This window comes from Sprattus sprattus (assembly GCF_963457725.1).
Source record: "Sprattus sprattus genome assembly, chromosome: 2".
Taxonomy (NCBI): domain Eukaryota; kingdom Metazoa; phylum Chordata; class Actinopteri; order Clupeiformes; family Clupeidae; genus Sprattus; species Sprattus sprattus.
Genome location: NC_137921.1, coordinates 21,815,231 through 21,834,374, shown reverse-complemented (window position 1 = coordinate 21,834,374; position 19,144 = coordinate 21,815,231). Strand labels below are relative to the sequence as shown.

General features: G+C 41.4%; 2 protein-coding genes across 4 annotated transcripts; one reads left to right on the top strand and one right to left on the bottom strand.

Moving 5' to 3' along the window:
• Positions 1-1,507: 1,507 nt before the first annotated feature.
• Positions 1,508-11,816, top strand: serinc1 (serine incorporator 1). Its single transcript, XM_080833330.1, has 10 exons — positions 1,508-1,641; positions 3,444-3,605; positions 3,941-4,134; positions 4,432-4,511; positions 5,009-5,146; positions 5,502-5,671; positions 8,715-8,805; positions 9,080-9,224; positions 10,109-10,336; positions 10,582-11,816. The coding sequence occupies exons 1-10, from the start codon at positions 1,603-1,605 to the stop codon at positions 10,718-10,720; spliced, it is 1,386 nt and encodes a 461-aa protein (XP_080689456.1). The 5' UTR covers positions 1,508-1,602; the 3' UTR covers positions 10,721-11,816.
• Positions 11,817-12,544: 728 nt separating this feature from the next.
• On the bottom strand, positions 12,545-17,965 carry hsf2 (heat shock transcription factor 2). Of its 3 annotated transcripts, none has more exons than XM_080860737.1 (12): positions 17,775-17,965; positions 16,846-16,954; positions 16,623-16,750; positions 16,410-16,534; positions 15,656-15,731; positions 15,420-15,481; positions 15,193-15,283; positions 14,733-14,857; positions 14,382-14,624; positions 13,946-14,048; positions 13,652-13,721; positions 12,545-13,565 (listed from the first exon to the last, which is right to left on the bottom strand). In XM_080860737.1, exons 1-12 carry the CDS (start codon positions 17,865-17,867, stop codon positions 13,183-13,185), a joined length of 1,608 nt encoding a protein of 535 aa, XP_080716863.1. In that variant the 5' UTR covers positions 17,868-17,965; the 3' UTR covers positions 12,545-13,182. The 3 variants fall into 3 exon arrangements, with proteins under 3 accessions (XP_080716863.1, XP_080716864.1, XP_080716865.1); XM_080860738.1 differs by having other exon boundaries at positions 12,545-13,562; XM_080860739.1 differs by having other exon boundaries at positions 15,205-15,283.
• Positions 17,966-19,144: the final 1,179 nt, after the last annotated feature.

Sequence of the window (19,144 nt, the reverse complement as noted above, 5' to 3'; positions counted from 1 at the left end):
TATTTTGTCTCACTGGAGAACCAAATTCAATTCACAATTGATGCACATTATTGGAGCCCCTTTCCATGTTTAAGAGCTCAACTAGTATATTCAGGCCACGTATGCCTATGTAGGTTTTCCAAGGAGAGTTGAAATAGTTACATCTCTGATATATGTTTTTGATCGTAGTTTACATATACAGCCGCGGAAAAAAATAAGAGACCACTTCAAAATTATCAGTTTCTCTGGTTTTACTATTTATTGGTATGTGTTAAAGTAAAATGTACATTTTTGTTTTATTCTATAACCTACTGGCAACATTCCTACCAAATTTCAAATAAAAATATTGTCATTTAGATCATTTATTTGCAGAAAAATGACAATTGGTCAAAATAGCAAAAAAGATGCAGTGTCTTCAGATCTTGAATAATGCAAAGAAAACAAGCTCATATTCATTTTTAAACTACACAATACTAATGCTTTAACTTAGGAAGAGTTCAGAAATCAATATTTGGTGGAATAACCTTGATTTAAAATCACAACTTTCATGTGTCTTGGCATGCTCTCCACCAGTCTTTCACATTGCAGTTGGGTGACTTCATGCTACTCCTGGCGCAAGAATTCAAGCAGCTCGGCTTCTTTTCATGGCTTGTGACCATCCATCTTCCTCTTGATCACATTTCAGAGGTTTTTTTATGGGATTCAGGTCTCGAAATTGGGCTGGCCATGACAGGGTCCTGATCTGGTGGTACTCCATCCACACCTTTACTGGCCTGGCTGTGTGGCATGGAGCATTGCCCTGCTGGAAAAAACACTTCTCAGAGTTGAGGAACATTGTCAGAGCAAAAGGAAGCAAGTTTTTCTTCCGGGACAACGTTATACTTTGCCTGGCTGAGGTTTGTAAAAGACCATAAGGATTGAACCAAAGCGGACTGGAGGGTCTTCTAAGTTTGTCTTCTCTGATGAGTCCAATTTTCAGCTTTGCCCAACACATGGTCGTCTGATGGTTAGACGGAGACCTGCAGAGGCCTACACCTACTGTGAAATTGGACTCATCAGAGAAGACGAACTTAGAAGAAGTTGTGATTTTAAATCAAGGTTATTCAACCAAATATTGATTCCTGAACTCTTCCTAAGTTAAAGCATTAGTATTGTGTAGTTTAAAAATGAATATGAGCTTGTTTTCTTTGCATTATTCGAGATCTGAAGACACTGCATCTTTTTTGCTATTTTGACCAATTGTCATTTTTCTGCAAATAAGTGATCTAAATGACAATATTTGTATTTGAAATTTGGTAGGAATGTTGCCAGTAGGTTATAGAATAAAACAAAAATTTACATTTTACTTTAACACATACCAATAAATAGTAAAACCAGAGAAACTGATAATTTTGAAGTGGTCTCTTAATTTTTTCCGCGGCTGTATATATAGAGAGATCTATGTATATGTCTATGGTAGTTTACCTTTATCAGGATGAAAAGGCAAATCTACAGTCAATAATTACAGGATGTGAGTCATAGTTTGAGATTAAACGGAAGTGGAAGCACACTTGTAAACAGCAGTATCAAAGCAACAGCATCCATCTTTAACGCTAGATAGAAGTCCGAATTCACGCTATCAACATGGGGGCCGTTTTAGGGCTTTGCTCCATGGCAAGCTGGGTATGTGATTTTTGTTATGAAAACTTACAAGGCTAGCACTGTTATTTTTCTGCACTGTCCTTTTCTTCATTTCATATCAAGATTTCATAGTGGGATCGTCATACGAATTCTTAGCAGGCTAACATAAACTATGCTATGCTAACGTCGGACGTTGTTGGATACAGCCGATAACAAATATATATAACGTTGCTAACATTTACCTCGTCTAAATTTCGATGATTTTGTTAACAGACATCTTTCAGTATACCACCGAGTAACTGTTCCTGTCAAAAATGATAGCTAGTTAGCATACATGTATTACCTAATGCTGCGTCATAGGATGATCTATTGGTTGTGTAGGACTAAATCGTTATTATGAGCTATCCCTACAGTCATATCACTCTATAGAAGGCTAACGCTAGCTAGGTAGCATAACACTGTTGTCGATGACTTTGTGTCTCACATCATACCAGTAGATGTCAATGACATTAATTTGAATAGCTTGTAAGCAATCTTAATAGAGTATCAAGTGTTTTCAATTTGAAAGTACACAATAATGACGGGTCGTATACAGTTGAAGTCATCAATTGGCGATAGCTGGCATAAGCTGGGAATAGCTGCAATAAAAGGTTAGCCTAATACATAGCCGTCTTTCTACCGCATCGGCATTAGAAACATGGGTCATCTCCGCGGGATGTAACGCCATTTGTACGTGAGCTATAGATCATGATTGTGTGTTTTCCAGCAGTGCTTAACGCTAGCTTGCTGGATGATTCAAATCTTAATGCAAACGGTTAACGTTACAAAGGAAACGTCAAACATTATTTTGAAGACGTGGTGTTAACGTTAACTTATCCAGATAGCTAAGCTATCAGGCCATTCTGTATTTGGTTGATGTCGCATCACATAACCCCTTGACTAAATGATTACGTTTCTATTCTTTAGCCAGCTACATGTATTTAATCGGCAAAGTGCTTGCCTGCTATCTAGCTAACCTAGTTTGCAAACCCCCGTTCAACTCGTGGTCCTATTGCGTCAGTTGTATTTGTAAACAAGGGATCAAATGTCTGCACCAACCACATGATGAACTTGCTAAATTTGTTTTATGTAAATAACACTGACCTCTTGCGAAATGAAAATATTTTGTAGACACCATATTGTCACAAAGAGTTACAGGTTTGTGCTTAAGCTTCCCTGAAGAGGCTCACGTCAGATGTCTATTTTTGTGGAGATGTGACATCTAAACTAGCTGACCGCTTCACAGAAATAGTGTGATGGTTATGCGTCTTCCAGGTTCATTTCTGAAAGGTCTTGTATCCACTAGCCATCGATTGTGAATAAACGCCGCTGTGTGTGTATATTTATGAAAAGTGTACACGTGTAAAGATAAGTAGATGTTATCCTGAAAACCACAAAAAGGGTTTCGTAAACATACAGTGCTTATATTTTAATTCCCTGTGCTGTTTCTACTGCATGATTTGCCTGTATGAGAAAAAAAAGCTTTAAACAATGAATCAAGATCAATGAAATTGAGGAAATATAAAATTTTAAACATTTACAGAATCACATAATTTAATAAATGGAAGTACTTCTATTTTATTGTAAAAAGGTTCTGTCTCATAAAATACTTCCACAGCACATAGTACATGGTATGTGACCCATTGTGTTTTCTAACTACTAGAACTTTTCAGATTATATGCTGTGCTTTTCTGTACAGCACACATTAAACTTCTTAAAGGCTTGCACCAACAAAAAACAATCCTGGTTAGCCTGTTTGTGGCTTGGTCTAACCTTCATCTTCTTCAATCTTCATCTCCCCCCAGATCCCCTGCCTGTGTGGCAGTGCCCCCTGTCTGCTGTGCAGGTGCTGCCCCAGTGGAAACAACTCCACCGTAACCCGCCTCATCTACGCCTTCTTCATGCTGTTGGGCGTGGCCGTGGCCTGCATCATGCTCATGCCTGGCATGGAGGGGCAGCTGAAGAAGGTAAGAAAGCACAGGCCTTAAAAGCCTGATGTTGTCAGTCTGAATGGTTAGATGCATCGTCATGTAGGCTCTAGGGAAAGTGTTTGTGTATGGGGGTTGTGTTTTACCATGTTGTCATTGATGTTTATTTGATAACATAAAACAAACTGAATGTTATATTTTAGTTTATTCCAATCTTGCAGAGTGATAAAGAATTTGAGTACTAACCACATTATTGTAGCCTGAGACTATTTAGGTGTGTGTTGCACCTGCTTTATGCAACATACCACATCTCAGTTGGTTACTAAATGGTAGCGGTCGCTTAATAACAAGGCTTTGCCCTCTCTGTTTCATAGATTCCGGGATTTTGTGAAGGGGGAATGGGCACCACCATTCCAGGCGTGGAGGGTCGTGTGAACTGCGACGTGCTTGTTGGCTACAAGGCAGTGTACCGGGTGTGCTTCGGCATGGCCATGTTCTTCCTGCTTTTCTCCCTCATCACCATTAAGGTCAGAAGCAGCCAGGATCCCCGCGCAGCTCTACACAATGGGTAAATGTCAACACGGATCTTGGGCTCACATTATGAAGCTCTGGGAGGCTAAATGACTGTGCAACTAGAACAGCTATTAACTGCAAGTTAGTTATTTTAGTTTCTCCCATATAGCTTTATCATACTGCATTCCACTAGTTGAAGGTGTTGTGTTGCGGAAAAAAAGGCTTATCTTGTTTACCCGAAATGCACAACAGCTTAGCTCAATTAATAGTATTAGAACCTGCTGACTTGGCAAGCAGCTAGTGAGTGATGTTCCTTGGTCTTTATTGTTGTGACGTTGCTCATGCTCTCCAGGTTTTGGTTCTTCAAGTTTGCCGCTGCCATCGGCATTACCGTCGGAGCATTTTTCATCCCTGAGGGTCCATTTACTACTGGTAATGCCATTGATACACACCTATTTTCTGATGAAGTGGTGTACAAAAAAAACATGCTCTTGAAGCTTGTAGCAGATCTGAGCTGTGCTTCCATGGCAAGCCAGCACTTAATTGACATGTGAATTGATCAACCCCAGAAACGTTTGTACTTTTTCACGGTTTTATTCATGAAAAGCATCAAGTGGTGCTACTCCTAATTACATACACTCTGCTGAATAAGGGTTTTCCTAGTGGTATTTGCATGCACTGTCTTAACCGGTCCATATTTGGTTGAGAACCATTGTACACCGGCCAACAGTTAAAGATGAAGTCGGCTTGTGCAGAACAGCTGAGGTTTAGATATATTCATGAGGAGATGTATGTGCCCAAAATGAGAAATTCTGCATGTTTCCTTCACCGTGTCCTCAGCGCTCACATGCTGCCCAGTCGTGGACAAAATGAATAGCCCGGCGCTGTGTCTATTTATAAAGTTCCTGATCTTGCCTTTGTGTCTGCAGTCTGGTTCTATGTGGGGATGGCCGGAGCCTTCTGTTTCATCTTGATCCAGCTGGTGTTGCTTATCGACTTTGCCCACTCCTGGAACGAGTCCTGGGTGGAGAAGATGGAGGAGGGGAACTCGCGCTGCTGGTATGCAGGTATGAGAGATGAGATGAAGGAGAGAAAGAAAGAAAGAAGACACCAGCCAACTGGGCTACTAATAGGCCCCAGTCACAGAGCAGCTGGAGTGGTTTAAAAGATGTGGTCATGCCTTCTGGCACTGTTAAAAAAGGATTGGCATCTGAGATCAGAACTGTGGTGTTCCTGGCTTTTTCAAAGTGATAAATCAGTCATCCAAAGTGCTCTTCTAATGCACAGATAACTTTTTTTTGCAGTTTCATAAAACTATTTACATCCTGTAATTGTCATATTGTCACCAGTATATAGAAATATCAGAAATGATTGTTTACAAAGTGCTCAACATTACAATGTGTGCACATTCACCGTTTACAGCCCTTCTCTCTGCAACTGCGTTGAACTACGTCTTTTCACTGATCTGCGTGGTCATGTTCTACGTGTACTACACCCACACTGATGGATGCGCTGAGAACAAAACCTTCATCAGCATCAACATGCTGCTCTGTGTGGGAGCATCTGTCCTGTCCATCCTGCCCAAGATTCAGGTAATTGCAGGAAGCTTCCCCAGGTCTTGGGGCTTATTGTGGCTAGCTGTTGATCAAAGGACGGGATCCATCTGATACCAGACAGAACCAACACCATTAGAGCCTGACCGATAAATATAAATAATTACGATTTCCATATTTGAGGATTTAAAAATCTGATGATGATATATCGGCCAATATTTAGTTTTTAATAGTAACACATAAAGATTTTGTATAGTGATTGAAGAATGCTAGTCAAGAAGGGACATAACGTTGTTTAAATAATTATCTGGAAGCCTCATCAAAGCCATGGTTTAGTGGACAGTAACTTTTTTTTATACTATGTTGTAACTATGTTGTTTGATAGTTATAACCTTACACTTATTCTGTCACAATGACTTCATTCAATGTATTCACTTCTACAGTTTAATGCATACAATTCTATACAAGCTACAAGAAAACATGTTTTTTAAGATTCAACATTTTTGAAACACACAAGAAACTGAAATGAAATGAAGGGGTAAGGGATGTCTAAATCAGCCCTCACTGTTAATTCGCCTACTTTTTTAAGTATTATTATCTTCATATACATGCATTACCTGTGGGCTAATACGCTCCAATGCACCAATTGGGCCATCACAAGCGGCAAGCGATGCAATGGTCAGCTAAACATGATTGGGCAAACAGAACTGCCTTGTGTTGCTAGCATGTACAGTGCCACTTGAAAGTATGTGAACCCCTTGAGCACTTAAGCGTTTTCTGTTGTTTTACCATGATTTTTCATTTTTTTATCACCAATTTTCCATAGATGAAATGTCAGGTTTATGTTTATCATTTGCATGTACTTGTTTAGAGGAAATTGTTTGAGAAGCTGAAAAACTACATGAAACATGGAATTAGTCCATTTCAAAAGTAAGTGAACCCCCAGCTGAATTGATAAAGTCAAGCAGGTAACAGATTCAGTGAAACTTATTTGGGTGAATAATTAGTCAATTGAGCAAACCGATCATCTGAGACATCCTTAGGGAAAGGTTTGGGCAACACAGATTAAAAGAGAAAGGAAACCAACCAAACTACTGTAGTGCCAAGGTGTACCCACACAGATCAACAATGCCGAGAGGAAACGAGATATCCGAGAACATCAGGAAGAAGGTACTGACAGCCCATCAGTCTTGGGAAAGCTATAAGACCATCTCCAAAAGATTCCAGCTCCATCCATCCATCCAAGACAAATAATTTTGAAATGGAGGGCATTCAACATGACCGCATCTCTGCCTAGAAGTGGACGCCCATCAAGACCATCACCAAGAAGCACCAGAAGAAGAATAAATCAGGTAAAAGTCAACCCGCACATCACCTCTAAAGAGTTTCTGACCTCTCTGGCAGCATCTGGGGTAAATGTACATGGGTCTACAATCAGACGAAAATTGTTGGTTTTGATCGTGACAAAATAATTCTATCTCGGACTCATCTGTTTAAAGAAGGGACTTCCAGAAGGCCTTTGGTTTATCCAAGTGCTCTCGGGCAAAGTTGAAACGGGCAGTTTTGTTCTTTCTTGAGAGCAGAGGCTTCCTTCTAGCAACCCGATCATGAATGTCATGTCTATTCAATTTTCGTCTGATTGTAGACCCATGTACATTTACCCCAGATGCTGCCAGAGAGGTCTGAAACTCTTTAGAGGTGATGTGTGGTTTGACTTTTACCTGATTTATTCTTCTTCTGGTGCTTCTTGGTGATGGTCTTGATGGGCGTCCACTTCTAGGCAGAGATGCGGTCATGTTGAATGCCCTCCATTTCAAAATTATTTGTCTTGGATGGATGGATGGAGCTGGAATCTTTTGGAGATGGTCTTATAGCTTTCCCAAGACTGATGGGCTGTCAGAACCTTCTCCCTGATGTTCTCGGATATCTCGTTTCCTTTCGGCATTGTTGATCTGTGTGGGTACACCTTGGCACTACAGTAGTTTGGTTGGTTTCCTCCCTCTTTTAATCTGTGTTGCCCAAACCTTTCCCTAAGGATGTCTCAGATGATCGGTTTGCTTAATTGACTAATTAAGCACCCAAATAAGTTTCACTGAATCTGTTACCTGCTTGACTTTACCAATTCAGCTGGGGGTTCACTTACTTTTGAAATGGACTAATTCCATGTTTCATGTAGTCTTTTGGCTACTCAAACAATTCCCTCTAAAAAAAGTACATGCAAATGATAAACATAAACCTGACATTCCTTCTATGGAAAATTGGTGATGAAAAAAATGAAAAATCATGGTAAAACAAAAGAAAACTCCTAAGTGGTCAAGGGGTTCACATACTTTAAAGTGGCACTGTATGCTGTGCTGTTATGTCCCACAAACTGAATGTGATTACATCGGTTATACGTGCAATACGAGCAAAGAAGGGCTTAATCGATAACTTTGTAATAGATTACCACAGGGAGGGAAAGTGATCAAGTTGGTAGCGTTGCTAAAGCTGGGCAAAATGAGTGGAATTCTCCACAGAGGCGTTTTTAGAAGAAAAAGATACCTCAAGACACATCGAAAAGTTAGTGGAATGGATTTCATGATATTGTTTGAGTTTGAGATAAACCTTATTGATTCTGTTGATCATAGTGTATTTTCAGCCACAATTTGAAGTGTTTTCAAGCTTATCAAAATGTTGATTTGTGTTGCTTGGCTGGCTTGAATATGTGGGCTTTGGCCTACTTGCTAGCATACCTGCCATGCCCGAGGTTGCGATTCGAGTCCGGTGTGTGACTGTGTTTGTCTTCACAGGTTTCTTCGCTCTTAAGGTTTAAGGGAGAGGTTTACTCACTGAACAGTAATGGGAATACTGGTAATTTAGTTGAAGGGTCAATCTTTGGCTTTCCCTTATTTGAAAAAATTAAAATTAAAAATGTAGTGGCCATTACAAACACCAATACTGGCTTATCTTGGCCAATATTAACAGAACAATTTATAGGGCTTTACACACCCTAACCACCAAAGTAGTCAGATAGAAAATATGTCTATGGTGTGCTGTATTAGTACTTTCTAAAGAATTTGGTGTCCTTTGGTTCTCCTTGTAGGAGGCCCAGCCCAGGTCTGGTCTGCTGCAGTCCTCTCTCGTCACCCTCTACACCATGTACCTGACCTGGTCTGCCATGACCAATGAGCCTGGTAAGGATCTTTGGATGAGTGCTTGTGGTTTTCAGGTCCTCCTGTCCTTAATAACACATTCTGTCCACAGGGACTCCACATTTAATTTGCCTGATGGCTTGCCTGGCTTGCATTGACATTGTTCATTGAGATGTCTATCGCACTCCTAAGGAATTAGGACTTAAGCCAAGCCTTACAAAAGAAGGTTAAACAAGAGGGAAATTAGTCTAATAAGAGGATTGGTTGTTGTTGTTGTTAGTGACCAGAAAATGAGGATGTCCCTTCTGTTTCTCAGACAGGAATTGCAACCCGAGCCTTCTAGGCATCATCGGCGTCAACAGCACCACCCCTGCTGGCCAGGACCATCCAGTGGTCCAGTGGTGGGATGCGCAGGGCATTGTGGGATTGATACTCTTCCTGATGTGTGTCTTGTACTCCAGGTGAGGGCAAACCCAAACAGTTGTCACAAGACAACCAGGGGTGGGTTTCTCGAATATCGACAGGTCCTTGCTGAACCATGGTGGTACAATGCATCGTCGGCTGAAATTCCGACCTACTGTTTTTTGAAACTCCTATCTACTCGCAGATCTACTTCTGTTGTTCCTACCTCCATAGTCCCAACAACTATGTTTATAATGTTATTATTAATTATTATGTGAATTATGAGTGTAAGAAGAGTATAAGGTTGTGTCCCAATATTTATATAATTCAGCTACCTGCACACGCATAGTAGTTCAGTGGTAATACGATCCAGTAACATGGGTATTGACATTGACTACTTTTTTTTTCTCAAACTAAACATTAAATCCCTGGTGTTCCCATGCTGATGGTCAGTTTTGTCAAGCTATCCAGGAACTACACCTCTAACTACCAGTCGCAGGCAGTAGTTCCAACAACCCAACTTAGCTACCATGTTTGTGTTTGATCGTTGGCTTTCAAGAAACACGCCCCTGATTGGTTAAAGTCATACTGGTCCCATGTTATTTTAGACTTAATCCTTAAAAAAACTTGAGCATGTCAGATACCAAAAAGCTCCATCACAGACATGGATTAAGTTTAGTCCTTGGCTGCATTTGACTTTCAGCAGTGAATCTCAGAGATCAAATATTCAGTTGTAGGCCAAGACTTTGGATAAACCCATTCTAGAGATGTGGCCTTAACAACCAGAGCTTTAATGGAATTTAAAGCCCAGCACTTTGATTAAACTCAGCCAACTACCAAAGCCTGTCTCAGCACATTGAGTTTTGGGAATCCAGTCTCCTTTCACTTTGATCTTTTCATTGTCATTGAATAACACCGGCATTTGTGTTGTGCCCCACGACAGCATTCGCAACTCCTCCAACACCCAAGTAAACAAGCTGACCCTGACCAGCGATGAGTCAGCCCTGATCGAGGATGGGCCTTCCCACGCCGAGAGCTTTGAGGAGGGAGATGGTGTGAACCGCGCCGTGGACAATGAGAGGGACGGCATCACCTACAGCTACTCCTTCTTCCACTTCATGCTGTTCCTGGCCTCCCTCTACATCATGATGACCCTCACCAACTGGTACAGGTATGTGTCCGACTGACAAACACTACGGTGCTACAATTCCTGTGCTGACGGGTGTTCCTTTGAATGTGCACCCCAATGGTTTTTTGTTTTCTTGTGTGTTCCATTGACTAGATCATAATTTTGACCTGCAGAGTATTAGATATTTCTTGATCCTTTAATAACAAACAACAATGTAGAAGTCATTGATCATGATGAGCCTTTTAAAGCCGTCTCCTCAACCATCCTGTCCCTCTATCCTACCCCAGCCCTGATGCCGAGTACGCGACCATGACCAGCAAGTGGCCATCAGTGTGGGTGAAGATCTCGTCCAGCTGGATCTGTATCGCCCTGTACGTGTGGACCCTAGCGGCTCCGCTGGTCCTCACCAACCGCGACTTTGACTGATCAAAGCCACCCCATCAAAAGCATCCCATGAGCCGCGTCAGTCAAGCTTACCCCGTCATCATTGTGAATAAGCAGCTGCGTGTTCGTAGCCAAGCGGCACAACCCGTAACTTGTAAATACTGTATTGTGTTTGCTCATTCCCAGCAGCTGTTTAACCCGTCACCCCAAACATAGTCTCCTTCAAACAAGTGCATGTGTTATCAAGTGTAGTGGTGTTTTTTGTGTGTTTTTTGAGGCTTTTTTAATCAAAGCGATAAGGTCAAATATGGAGTTAAGGGTTTTTGGAAAACAATGTGTAGTTTGTGTGCAGACTAAGTAAGTTTGAGGGTTATCTCCAGTAAAAGTCTTGATATGAAGCTAAAAAGGGTTTTGGGGAGACGGGAGGACAGTGTATTTTAGTATCTCAGGCAGAAATGATTAAGTTGTAGATAAAACAATTCTCTCTCAAAATAAGGGAATCACCTTTAAGGTAGGAATGTCTGTCTGTTGGGTGATTGATATTTTTTTTCCTTCTTAAACTACCTTTGCAGTATAAGTTATAGAAATGTAACCGCTCTTTGTGGAATATTTGGTTAATATTCCATTCATTTATAAAGAGCAATCTGTTGTATTTCTTCAAAGTTAGCATGAATAACCTCTCTGACGTGGCATTAGCATGTAACAGCGACCACTGCATAGATGAGTAGACTCGGTTGGTTTGCAGTGCTTATTTTATCACTTGCACCAAAATCAAGATGGGACATTTTGGTAGGCCGTTCTGTGGACCGAGATGTCATAGTGCTAACCATTTTGCAAATTGCACAGGTTATACGTGTATGTTAACAATGACTTATTTTAATATTGAAAACATTTTTTTTCTTTCTTTAATGTTTTGCACTGGAACTGAAATTCCTCCCTAACCTGTTGTGCTGGGCTACGTAGTATTAGGATGCTTCTCACCTCTCTGCTGCTGAGTGTGCCCTTGTGTTTTTGCAAGTGGGCGGATACAAGTGCTGCAGTCAGCTCATCGTGACTACTCCTTCCTCTAGAATCGTGTTGTATTTGCTTTTTAAGTGCGTTGTATTCTATCTTCAATAAACTGAAAAGACAAAAGCTTGGTCACTTGGCCTCCATGTTCAAAACAAGCTAAATCTAATCTAACTTGAAATTAATCTTGGTACAATTAAAATGTGTTTTTTTACTACTTTTTACTTTTTTAACTACAATTGACACTAGCTTTACATTTACACAACGACCAATGTGGGTGACAGTAAGTTGCATGGTTTTTACTGTCAATGCTTTTAACATTAACATCAACCTATTTGTTGAAAAGATCTAAGGCAAAACCTAATTTAATATCAAGGTTGGGCTGATGGCTGGCAGTCTTCACTATGTTGGGCCCAGCATTGTGATTTCCCCCGGTACACATTGACTGCTGGACAAAGCCTTCCACACACACCATAATCCCACTGCATAGTTTATAGTACCTTTACAGGAGAAGCCCATAAGACCACATCCCACCCTTCTCCCCCTGCCCGATGTCATTGTTCTTCACAAGGTTTCCCTACAGACATGGTCATATACCAATATGGTAGACAACGCCCAGTCCTATATACTATAACCTCTCACAGTCAACATAGTCAAGATTAACTAAAACTTTTTTCTGGCTGAGTGAAAACATTTTCTGTATGAATAAATGATGAGGTTGGTACCACTTATATAATATGCTGGATGTGCATTTAACGTGACAGCCCTGAATAAGACACTCGAAGACCGCAGCCAAAATGTAGTTGCAGTTCCTTTATTGTTACAGCCAAGCCTTAGAGTGACAACCTCACAAAAAAAGCTAACAGTCACACAGGTCTGTTTCAATAATACCAGCAATAATAACAATGATAATAAAAGACGGAGATGCAGGCACTTTCCATGTCTTTGTACATTAAGGGCCATATGATTGCACAGGTTAGCATTTTGTCTTTCATGTCTTAACCTATTTTCTGTCTTGCAATTTTTGTAAGCAATATACCTTCCACAGTCAAGATGTTTCAATGGTAAAACGACAACATAACTGCAGCAAACTCCGTTCAGGACAGCAAAACAAAACAACTTCAGTGTGTTTCTGTGTGTGTATGTGTTTGTGAATGTGTGTGTACGTATGTGTGTGTTAACATGTGCACATGTATTGAGTGACTGGACACAGACTTTTCCTTAAAAAACGCATCTGCAAATAGCGGAATGTCACCTATGGGAAAATAAAAAAAAAATACTTAAAAAAACAAGCACACATCTAATCTTTAATAATAATAAAAAAGCACGAACGGAAACCATCAACAGTGGACAGTATGTACCAAAAGATCATTGGAAATAAATAGATCATCATTTTGATGAATATGTACAAAAAAGGTCCATCCTTTTTTTTAATGTGGTTTTTGATGTTTTCAAAGTGTCCCAGCTCTCAGCCTCCAGCTTCATGCTGTGCTTGCTCAGAGGACCAGAGGGATAGTGCTCTCTACTTCATCCCCTTCAGGGTTGAGCTCGCACAGGTAGAAGAGTGTCTCCTCGCTGGCCTCGGCCTCTGTCAGTGGTTCCAGGCGGATGAGCGTGCTGCGCCGCATCTCTTCGCTCTCGGTGGGGGCGGCAAGCAGGTCGGCCGGCGGCCCGTCTTCTGGGACTGTCCCAGACCCGATCCCCACCAGGCTGTCTGTGTCCAGCAGGCTTGTGCTGAGGGCGGATGTGGTCGAAGAGCGGCTGCCGATGGAAGGGGTGAGGGGGGCGATGGTCTCTGGGTCAGTGGGGGTCAGGGGTGTGCAGCCATCCAGGAAGGCCAACAGGGGACAGGTGGTGTACTGGATCAGCTGCTTGTCTGCTGGGATGAGGGGAGTCACGGTTAGGAATGGTTGAAAATATTCAACATGTGCAACTTGGTTTGAAGTATATAACAAAAGTGTGTACCTGCGTTATCACTGTCTAACTTTCCTTCTTTGGAGAACAGCTCAATGGTTCCTTTAGGGCCATCTGATGCCTGCAGGATGGGGAATCACCATTATGCTTATGTCTTACTGTAACCCTGCACACAGGGCAGATTTCCTCTAGAAGAACTATTTTTGAAATGGCGAAACATCTTCCACTTCTAGCATTTCTGTGTTTTCGCGAACCATATCATATTATTGTATTACATCCAAATTGTTCAGAGTTCCTGGATGGAAGAGTGGGGCTAATTTAAAAGATCAATAGGGGTGGACTCACCTCTAGAATATCAGGTTCAATGCTGAAGTGCTTTCCGTACAACATGGCCTGGAAATCCTCTAGACTACAGTCAATGCTGTCAAGGTAGTCCATCAGCTCCACCCTACACAATCAGTAAATGATCAATAGCCATCCACATTCACGTTTTACAACTACTATAGGGAGAAAGCATGGAATACAGTAGAAGTGAAATATCACATGCAAACATAGTTATGTAAACCTCTGCTTTTTAGTGACACCTATTATAACATGATTTTCACCATTAGGACGCCATCACCACCAAAAAATTGGATTCAATCATCTACATCACATTCAAAGTCAGTCAACAGCCCCCATTTTGCTCCGTACTACACCCTAGTTGTGCCCTCATTATGGGGCCTAGGACAACCACGTCCCTGCTTCCTGAGATAGCGCCATTGGGCCATGTACCACTTACTTCCCCAGGAGATTGATGTTCTGCGAGATGGCCCCGCTCTCCTTCAGGATGGAGTCCATCATCTTCACCGGGTCCTCCTGACTGAGGCTACAGGGCTTGTTGAGCTGCAGGGCACTGCTGGTGGAGAGGCCGTCAGTCATGCTTCTGCAAAGCTCTTCCGATTCCACCGCAGGATCATCTTCCTCCGTCAAGGTGGCCGGCGTAACCGTGTTGCCCTCAGTAACCTCGATGATCTCGAAGTCCCTTTTGAGGAAGAGAAGCAACATTTGTTGACATAAAAAGCCTCGACTCAACCTCAACAATGTTTAGATTAAACGTTGAGTAAACAAGAGGCGGAACCGCTTTGCTTACATCTGGTCCAGGGCTCTCGAGGACTCTGTGACGATCTCAGAGTCCTCAGTGGTGACATCACAGATGATGACATCCTCAGATATATCCGCGCTGTTCTTCAGACCGTTGAGTCCATTAACCGACCCCTACAAGCCATACTTGTGAGGCTCCATTTTAAACACCCCTTTCACTTGAATTATTAGTAAATTATATTTTAAATAAAAGGTAGAAAAAAATCTGTCCCCCACCAATGTCAAACAACTCAGACGGTGGATTCGCACAATTATAGGCTTTTTCCACAGGGCAGACTTCACATTCACACTAAGTGAGCCTGCCTCAAATCTCAAAGAGAGATGAAGAATTGAATATTACAGTAACAACATGACAAAATATATCACTGGCAAAAAGCCCAAAGCATGCCACGTGGCCTGGCTCGACAATGAATGCGACACAACAGACCAATTCTTTTCACCCCTCTAACCTGTGCACATACTTTGCTGTGGTCCGCGTGCTCATCATAGATCTGGTGAATGAACTTGGATTTCTTCCCATTACTGTTTAGCAGGAGAGGCCTGTATGGAATGGGCAGGAGGGAGACGAAATGTCTTGAGTGTCCAGCCCAGTCAGAAGACCACACTTGAACAGTTTCTACATTACGATCAAGGGGCTTGGGATTAAGAAAGAGTGTGGAATGGAGGCATCTCTTACCTTTTGCGTTTTAAGTTGAGAATGCGGTTGTTCTGAACCAGTGTGAAGATGAACTGCACCAACTTAAGGAGATGAATCAAATTAGTTTGCTGTAGTTAGGCCCCTCAAGCCTTGCCAATACATACAATCTAATGTTTTGTATGTCAACTTCATGATGGCTTGTGCATTATCTGATTTTATTTCCAAAAAGACCTTCCAGAGGAACCTTAGAAAATCAGTTTGATGTTAAACTGTACCTCTTTAATGACTTGCTGCTGGTTGGTATGTTTCTGCCGCAAGTCTGTGATTTCTCCCCACAGAGCCTCATTTTCCCTGCAAAAGAGAGCAGCAAACATGCTTATGAGTAATCATGCTCAGAGGGCCCTCCGGCATCACTTCTGCATGTGGCTGCCTGTCTATACTTTAGCTGAACCGTGGTGCTTCTGCAACGATGGGACAGATCAGTGGCAGGTGTTTATGACATCAAGCCATGATGGCAAACTTTCAACATGGTGCAGTGATGGTTAAAACTTGGAAATGTCCATCTCTATGTGATCCATGAAAAATGGAACTGACTGTGAATTGTATTCTGAGATTGGTTCATTCTTTACACAAGGACTTATTCAACATTTTTTATCAAATAGAAGATACAAAATGTAAGGTGATTTACATAGTTTCGATTACATACTTTTAACACCTATTCAGGTGAGCTAGAAACATGAAACTGGCTTCCACCATTCATCATAACTCATCATGGGGAAAAAAAAGCATAATCCAATGTAGCATCGTCGTTTGTTCTTTGATACAGTGTGTACACCGTAATATGACAGGACAGTAGCCCCAGTAAACTTAAATTATTTACCTGACCCATTTACTCAATATGTTTCCAGTAAATACAGTATTTCAAACTACCACTCCATCAAATGCTTGCATTGGGAGCACATATCAACTATTTTACTAAGAGCCAACACCAGTGATGTCCTTAAACAGTGCTAGGAAGGAGACCTATACCTTTTCAGAGTGGCAAGTCTGGAATCCAGACTGTCTTGTTTTCCATGCACATTCTGAACACTGGACAGAATCTTTGACAGATCCTCCTGTCTCACTTTGTTCTCCTCAGGCCTGCTTGTGGACACCTGCAGTACAGAGCACAAAATACCCATGAATAGGAAACACCTCAGTTAACAGAACATAAAGCTGGGTGACAAACTACAGGGTTGCTACCTTTCTTTTAATGTTTTCAAGCAAATCGTCCTGGCCATGCTTGAAGTAGAGGTGCTGGAATTCAACGGGCCCATCTCGCTCTTGCTTGACTATACCCGTGTCAATGTGCATCACTTTCCGAAAGCCATCTGAAAGAGAGAGAGCCTGTGAGTTGGTGCCACTGTCAAGCATGCAGGAGACAACAGCTGTTGCACTGAAAGGAGGAGGAGGAGGAGGTCCTTACACATATTCAGCTGTCGTACAAAGCTGGCCATGTTGTTGTGCTTGAAGAACTTGGGCAGGATTTCCTTAGCAAACCGTTGTTCATCCAAAACAAGGAAACTATTTCCCTCCTTTAACACAAGAAAAAGATAAATAGGGAGATTTCCAGGGTTAGATATTTTCACTGCAGATGAATAAAAACGACACAAATGTCCCTAGCAACAAGCACTTCCGCCAAAATGGGGGCTTCTCTGCATCTGACCTGTCCGTATTTCTCAAGTAAACTAGCGTGCTAGCTTAACCTAGCAACGGTGTAGAACATGTACTCATGGAAATACACCATAACTAGTTAACATACACCACTTGGCGCATTCCAACTAAAGTGTTATTTCATAGTACAGTGGAGCATCTGCTGGTGTCTGAAGAAGCTGTTAGCCAACGCAGAATTGGTTGCATGCCTAACTAAATCCCCCAAAACACAAGCCACCAGCTAACGTTATGAACAATCTAGTTCAGGGATCTAATAAAGTGCACCTACACAACACGTTCATCAAATGTTAAGACGAGAAAGTCGTAGCAAGACACTGTTACAAACATCCGTGCAAAAATCAAGTGTTTGTGGCAAAACTGACGTTAGAAGTCAGAGCTAAAGTTAGCAAAAAAGGATGTTCACAGTTTTCAAAGGACATTGCTAATGTTATCCCTCCGGTATCTACTCAGTTATGTAGCTACATAGATACGTCAGCCAAGACAAAAGAAGGTGAAAGGTGCCAGGATAGCCAACTATTTCGTTTGTCAACATATCAAGATAGATAACGATATCTCACAAAGTTGCTGACGGATCAGCTAGGATCTCACTTTCTGTTGTGTCTAGCTTGCTATCGACCGACACACTCTTAGGTAGCATATTAGCTAAAGAGTAGCATCCTTTACAGAGACATTTGACTTTACCTGACTCCAGCAGATGAATTCATTTGTGTCGGAATCTTCAACCAAAGTCCAAAGCTTTGTAAGGAACGCTGGAACATTGGAATTGTGTTTCATTTCACCAAAATTGTTGTAAACTGTATCTGGATAAATGGCCTCGTTATTTTTATTCCAAGGCAGACGGACACTAGCTTGAGGAAAATACGACGCAGGTCTACAACTTCCTACCAAATGTACGCCCCCTATTGGACGATTCCGAACTTACATAAGTTTTCTCACGTGTACGCCCATGTCAGTTCTGTGTTGCTGGTTATGAAATGTTCTCACAACAACAGACCTCAGATCAGTAGCCATCACATTCTGTGATTCTTTAGAGTGCATTAAAAATATATGACCAATTTCAGATCTGTAACGTTAATTTACATCCCTTGATAATTCGAAAGTCTTTCAGTTGTGTCATAAGTCACCAAATGACAACACACTTTATGTGTGCATTATATTCTTACATAGCCTACAAAAAGGTACTCAAATATTGGTCAGCGGTACAAAACACAAATGGGCATGAACAAATTAATTGAGTGCAGATGTTCAATGCAAAAAAAGGTATTGTCATATTGCATAGCCAATATGCAATATTTGCCAATTTTCTTTCTCTTTTTAAAATGAGTGACGGAATAACGCCGAACCAGATCAATTTCAGACACTAGAGGTCACTGTTGGATCATGTAAGATTATCTGTACAACTGCCCTATGAAGTTTTGGTCTGGATAATTACACACACTAGAGGACTAAAGTCCTCAATGACAAGTGTTGAAAAGGCCATTAAAAAGTTCAGAGGTTAAGTGAAACTGTGTGTAGCTGTGTGCAGTTAAGTGTTTGTGTGCAGCTTGAGCAGCTGCTGTTGTCTTTCTCCGTCACTTTCAGAGCCAAGAGGTAAAGTAGAGAGGCAGTCATTAAACTTATCTTTGGAAAGGAAATGCAAAGGTCTTAATGGTATACAAAGAAATACACGTCTTGCTGATGCTCTATTAGGTTTAATGATCCTGGTTAGTAACAACTACAAGGTTTACAACATTTTTACTTTCATCGAATGTCATACTTGCACTCCAAGAAGATATTGGATTGAGGTAATCTAATAACATTTCATACTACATTCTTGGACAAGTGTTGCACACACGTTGAATTAAAGGCTAAAGAACCAACGTTATTCTCACCTTTGCCATTTTACCACATGCAACAGACCACACCCAACCAGCACACATGCTGAAGTGAGCGTTATGGTGGGCCCAATGGCAAATGAGGTTGACAAGTGCACAGCTAATTGGGATGGACAGTAATAATACATCAAAAGATGTCACGAAGTTCTGTTAAATGGCTATAATTAGGACATTCTT

Excerpts from the sequence above, each read along its gene's own strand:
- serinc1 (XM_080833330.1), top strand. The coding sequence starts at position 1,603 with ATGGGGGCCGTTTTAGGGCTTTGCTCCATGGCAAGCTGG. Across the intron at positions 4,135-4,431 it reads CGCGCAGCTCTACACAATGG|GTTTTGGTTCTTCAAGTTTG; the intron begins GTAAATGTCAAC and ends CATGCTCTCCAG. Across the intron at positions 10,337-10,581 it reads ACCCTCACCAACTGGTACAG|CCCTGATGCCGAGTACGCGA; the intron begins GTATGTGTCCGA and ends ATCCTACCCCAG.
- hsf2 (XM_080860737.1), bottom strand. The coding sequence starts at position 17,867 with ATGAAACACAATTCCAATGTTCCAGCGTTCCTTACAAAGCTTTGGACT. Across the intron at positions 16,535-16,622 it reads TTGAAAACATTAAAAGAAAG|GTGTCCACAAGCAGGCCTGA; the intron begins GTAGCAACCCTG and ends TCTGTACTGCAG. Across the intron at positions 14,049-14,381 it reads AACATCAATCTCCTGGGGAA|GGTGGAGCTGATGGACTACC; the intron begins GTAAGTGGTACA and ends CTGATTGTGTAG.